Source organism: Megascapheus bottae, chromosome 17, assembly GCF_031878675.1.
Source record: "Megascapheus bottae isolate mThoBot1 chromosome 17, mThoBot2.hap1, whole genome shotgun sequence".
In the NCBI taxonomy this organism is placed as follows: domain Eukaryota; kingdom Metazoa; phylum Chordata; class Mammalia; order Rodentia; family Geomyidae; genus Megascapheus; species Megascapheus bottae.
Window position 1 is genome coordinate 11,895,138 of NC_143525.1, and position 5,200 is coordinate 11,900,337.

Sequence of the window (5,200 nt, forward strand, 5' to 3'; positions counted from 1 at the left end):
CCAACCCACACTGCACTCATGCCAGTACCTGGAGATACCCATCAGGCCAGGGAGGGAGCCAGGTCATAATGAGGCAAGTTGGATAGAGTCACAATGAAGAGATGGTAACTTTTAGCCACTCTGGTGGCCGTTTATACAGCCATCTTTATCCTTGGCTTCTACTTGATGAAAGCCAGCCCCCAGATACTCCTGAGTTGTCTTGCCCTGGAACTCCACAACTGGTTTGTTCCTGATCTGCAAATGTGGTAGCTATATTCTTGAGATAATCTTCACAGGGCCGGAATCATCCACAGGGGCTTCCTCCATTTTACCACTCTTCAGATTTGCCTACTTTGGGACCAGCTTCTAGGGACTGATAGAGGTGTGACAGCAAGTTTGGGGAACATGCCTTTAATCTCAGCACTTGTGAAGCTGCAGCATGGTGGCAAGTTCTAGACTAACCTAGAGACCTTGTCTCAAACAAAAACTCTGCTCTAGGGTCACCTCTCTGTGCCAGTTTTTCCCCTTCTCCTGACCATTTCCTTTAGCACATATCCCTGCCCAGCCTTTCCTGGTCAGAGGTTTCAGCTCTAGGTGTTGGTGGGCCAGAAGTCAATTGGCTGCTTTGGAGACAGAAGTTCTCCTTGCTCAGGTTGTTGTACCTGTTCGTGAACAGCTACAGTTTCTGTTCTCCTGTTGATCTTCCCTTATTCTAAGTTGAAAAACTGATAGCTGTCACACTAAGGAAACTAGTCACAGGCAGAGGCAGGAGGAACTCAAGATCTAGGCCAGCTTGGGCTACATAGTGAGTTCAAGATCAGGCTAGGCTGTACAATAAGATTCTATCTCAAAAATTAGTCAACAGTCTGGGAATGTGGCTTAGTTGTAAAGTGTTGCCTAGCATGCATGAAGCCCTGGATTTGATTCCTTAGTACCACATAAACAGAAAAAGCCAGAAGTAGCTCTGTGGCTCAAGTGGTAGCCTTGAGTAAAAGCAGCTCAGGGTAATGCCCAAGCCCCGAGTTCAAGCCCGGGACTGGCAAAATAATAGTAACAACGACAACGATGAAGCATAAAACAGATGTAATTGTTGATATAAGGAGTCTTTTATGTAAAATAAGTTCATCACTGAAGTCTGACAATGGTATTCTCAGGATGACAAGTCATTCAGTAGAAATGAAGGACAGGCCAGTGAATATTTTCCATCAACTTCCAAATGCATAGCCAGCTGCTCGTCAGTCTCTCCTGTAACCCTAACACTCAGAATGCTAAAAATCTGAGGAGGAGAGTCTGGGAGACTCATCTCCAATTAAGCACCAAAAAGCTGAAAGTATAGGTATGGCTCAAGTGGTAGAGCACTAGCCTTGAGTAAAAAAGCTAAGGGATAACACCCAGGCCCGGAGGTCAAGCCCTACTTCTGGCACTGGCACACACACACACACACACACACACACACACACTCTCTCTCTCTCTCTCTCTCTCTCTCTCTCTCTCTCTCTCTCTCTCTCTCTCTCTCTCTCTCTCTCTCTCTCTCTCTCACAAACACACAAATACCCCAATCCATCGTAGATGCGCCAGATGTACCAAATGAATAGAGTCAGCTTTAAATGTTAATAACTTTAGTTGAAAATAAATGGATAAAGTAGTATGGGCTGGGAGTTTGGCCTAGTGGTAGAGTGCTTGCCTAGCACGCATGAAGACCTAGGTTCGGTTCCTCAGGACCATATATGTAGAAAAAGCTGGGAGTGGTGCTGTGGCTCAAGTGGTAGCAAGAACAGCGCTCAGTCCTTGAGTTGAAGCCCCAGGACTGGCAAAAAAAAAAAAGAAAAAAGAAAGAAAAGAAAAGAAAGTAGTAGCTGGATGCCAGTTGCTCACATCCATAATCCTAGCTACTTGGGAGTTTGAAATCTGAGGATCACGGTTTGAAGTCAACCCAGGCAGAAAACTCATGAAACTTATCTCCAATCAGCTACTCAGAAAAAGCCAGAAGTAGTGTTGTGGCTCAAGTTGTAGAATATTAGCTTTAAGCACAGAGTCTCAGAGACAGAGCATAGGCCCTGAGTTAAAACCCCAGGATCAGCAAAATAAAAGTGATTCACAGGTCTTATAGTCCAGAAATTCATCCAGTATGGAAGATAAGGCCCAGTTCCTTCAGGTTGGTTTTACTCACATAGCAACTTGTTTCCAAGATATATATATATATATAGATATAGATATATAGATATATCTATATCTATATATATATGCATAAAAACTCAATCTTCAGTCAGGCACCTGTGACTCATACTGATAGTCCTGCTCAGGAGGCTGAAACTGAGGATTGCAATTCGAAGCCAGCTCAGACAGAAAGGTCCATGAAATGCTTACCTACAATTAACTACTCAGAAAAAGTGAGAAGTGACACTGCTGCTCAACTGAGCGCTAGCCTTGAGCATAAAGAGGCAGTCCATAGGCCCTGATTTCAAGCCCCAACTGGCAAAGAAAAAAAGAACCCAGCCTTCTATAAGCCAGGTAATCCTAGCTACTCAGGAGGCTGAAATCTGAGGATTGTGGTTCAAAGCCAGCCCAGGCACTAAAGTCTGTGAGACTCGTATCTCCAGTTAACCACCAGAAAACCTCAAGTGGCTCTGTGGCTCAAGGGGTAGAGCGGTAGCCTTGAGTTGAAAAGCTCAGGGACAGTGCCCAGGCCCAGAGTTCAAGTCTCCCAACCAACAACAACAACAACAAAAGAGCCCAGCCTTCTAGGAGTAGGACAGGAGTAGACCAGGGATAGAGTTCCCTTGCTGCCCAGTGGGTGGAGTAGTCTGATGAAATCACATGATAATCTGTCTCAGGTGGAAGATTCTGGTGGGCTAAGCTGACTCCATGGCAATGGAAATTCACCAGCAGGAATGGGGACAGAGCATTTGGGGCCATGAATTTGATTCTTGTCTACATGATCATGAGCAAGTCACTTGGCCTCTCTGAGCCTCAACCTAGCTGCTCAGGAAGCTGAGATCTGTGGATCAAAGTGAGCCCAGGCAGGAAAGTCCGTGAGACTCTTCTCTCCAATTACTCACTAGAAAACTGGAAGTGGTGTTGTGGCTCAAACTGATAGAGGACTACCTTTGAGCAAAAAGAGTTCAGGGACAGTGCCCAGGCCCTGAATTTAAGCCCCATGACTGACAAAAAGGAAGGAAGGAAGGAAGGAAGGAAGGAAGGAAGGAAGGAAGGAAGGGAGGGAGGGAGGGAGGGAGGGAGGGAGGGAGGGAGGGAGGGAAGAAGGGAAGGAGGGAGGGAGGGAACACAGCTGAGAGCCTGGGAAAGGATCCAGGACAGGGCCTATGAGGGCAAGAGGTTGATGAGGGACCCAGCTCACACAGTCCCTTAGCAGCCAGGGATTCTGGGTTCTCTGTGGGTCTTGCCTCTTTCACACTATCACAAACCACCTTCTCTCTCTTTTTTTTAATTTTATTTCCCCCTCCCCCCATTACCTCCCTTTCAGGGAACGGTACACCCAGTCCTTTCTTTTCCCTTCTGCAGTGTTGGATCCAGAAGTAAAGGGGTAGCTGTGGGATAAGGCCTCTACTTCCTGAGTGAGTTCTCGAAGCCTCCGTCTCACATCTCGGGCATCATACACTATTCGGCCTGAGGAGGAGCGCCGGGAGATTTCAGGGACAATGGCAGGGCCCAAGAAGGTGGATGGGGCCGGTTGAGACTGTGCTTCCTCAGCCTCAGCACAGGCTCCTATCCTTACTCCATTATTCTTGTGGCTCAGAGCCTCTGGGCTGGGAGGCGGGGGGTTCACCGTGTATACATAGGCTTCTAGGCCCAGCTCTGATTTGAGGGGCCTTCCCTCCACGTTTGGCTGGAAGCGGATGGTCTGGGATGGTGGCTCCAGAGCCTCCTGAGTCCAGGATTCCCAGACTTCCTGAGGGGGTTGGAAGCCTTCCCAGTCCTGGGGGTCATCCCAGTGGTGGGGGCAGATTGCTCTGTGCTGAAGAGGGGGCTTCTCGTCATCACTTTCCGGGGCCCAAGTGACAGGTTGGTGGGCACGTCGTGCTGACGAGGGTCGATGGCGGCGGCGACGACGAGTGGGTGGGGGGGTCATGCTCATTTTCACAGGGTCCATGGTGCATCGAAGATGGACTGAAGGCTGGGTTTGCTTCCCAGGCGAGGATAATTTACTGGTTTCTGTGGATAGGGAAGAAGTAAGGCTGGTGGAGAGGTTGGCAGGGGAGAGGAGGGAAGGGGAAAAAGGGGAAATGGGGCCACTAGGGTGCCAAGAGGGGAGAGCAGCAAGAGGCCGAGAGAGAGAGAGAGAGAGAGAGAGAGAGAGAGAGAGAGAGAGAGAGAGAGAGAGAGAGTGAGTAAAAGCTCCGTCACTTCTGTCCCCCAGACCTGCTTACCATTCTCACAAATGATATGGAATATTCGGTGCAAGACGACACGGAGTCGGCTCCAGAGCTAGGTATAGAAAAATATGGTGATCCTTGACATACCAGGCTTGTCCCTAGCCATCCTCCCAGCACCCTCCCATTGTGTCCTTGCCCTAACCAGGGTCACCATATTGATGCCAATGTTAATGCAGATGACGAGGCCCAACAGCAACAAGATGGAGTTGCCCACGTCCTGGCAGTTGTTGGTGTTAGGGTTGTGATAAGAGGCCCACCCAGGCCGTGGCCGCTCAGCCATGGCCATGGCGGTCCCTAGGGCCACCAGGGCCCTTAGGCCCCCAGCCTACTGTGCCCACAGTGTCCACTGGCCTGCTTGTCTGACCCACAGGGTCCTGAGGGTGAGCGGGTCACAATGATGCTTGGGCCTTCCCTCATAATGTATCAAGGGGCTACTCTCAAAGTCTGGGGCCCACCCAGGATTGACCTCCAGTCTGAACCAGGTCTTGTCAGAGACCAAACCCTCCACAGTATATGCACCAGCCCATTCATTGGCTCCGACTTTTTCTGACTCCATCAGTCCCTCTTTTCTAGAACTATATCAGATTCTATCGTGTCTCTGCACAGACCTAGGTCATGATTGATTGATTTTTCCAGTTCTAGGGCTTGAGCTGAAGGCCTGGGTACTGTCCTTGGGCTTTCTCAAGGCTAGGGCTTTTCCACTTGAGCCAAAGCATCAGTTCGTTTTTTCTGTATATGTGTTACCAAGGAATCGAACCCAGCATGCATGCTTGGCAAGCATTCTACCACTAGGCCACACTCTTGGTCCAATTTTTTTTTTTTTTTTT

The 5,200-nt window shown here is 49.0% G+C and overlaps 1 protein-coding gene across 2 annotated transcripts; it reads right to left on the reverse strand.

The window, feature by feature from the left end:
• Positions 1-3,408: 3,408 nt before the first annotated feature.
• Positions 3,409-4,733, reverse strand: Spem1 (spermatid maturation 1). 2 transcript variants are annotated; one of them, XM_090351598.1, is made up of 3 exons: positions 4,525-4,733; positions 4,368-4,425; positions 3,409-4,152 (listed from the first exon to the last, which is right to left on the reverse strand). In XM_090351598.1, the coding sequence occupies exons 1-3, from the start codon at positions 4,657-4,659 to the stop codon at positions 3,449-3,451; spliced, it is 897 nt and encodes a 298-aa protein (XP_090207724.1). In that variant the 5' UTR covers positions 4,660-4,733; the 3' UTR covers positions 3,409-3,448. The 2 variants fall into 2 exon arrangements, with proteins under 2 accessions (XP_090207724.1, XP_090207723.1); XM_090351597.1 differs by having other exon boundaries at positions 4,516-4,733.
• Positions 4,734-5,200: the final 467 nt, after the last annotated feature.

What these genes read in the sequence shown, in the direction of transcription:
- Spem1 (XM_090351597.1), bottom strand. Translation starts at nt 4,659, where the DNA reads ATGGCCATGGCTGAGCGGCCACGGCCTGGGTGGGCCTCTTATCACAAC. An exon ending in GCATCAATATGGTGACCCTG is followed by an intron (nt 4,426 to 4,515) that starts GTTAGGGCAAGG and finishes TTCTATACCTAG; the next exon opens with CTCTGGAGCCGACTCCGTGT. An exon ending in CCATATCATTTGTGAGAATG is followed by an intron (nt 4,153 to 4,367) that starts GTAAGCAGGTCT and finishes CCCTATCCACAG; the next exon opens with AAACCAGTAAATTATCCTCG.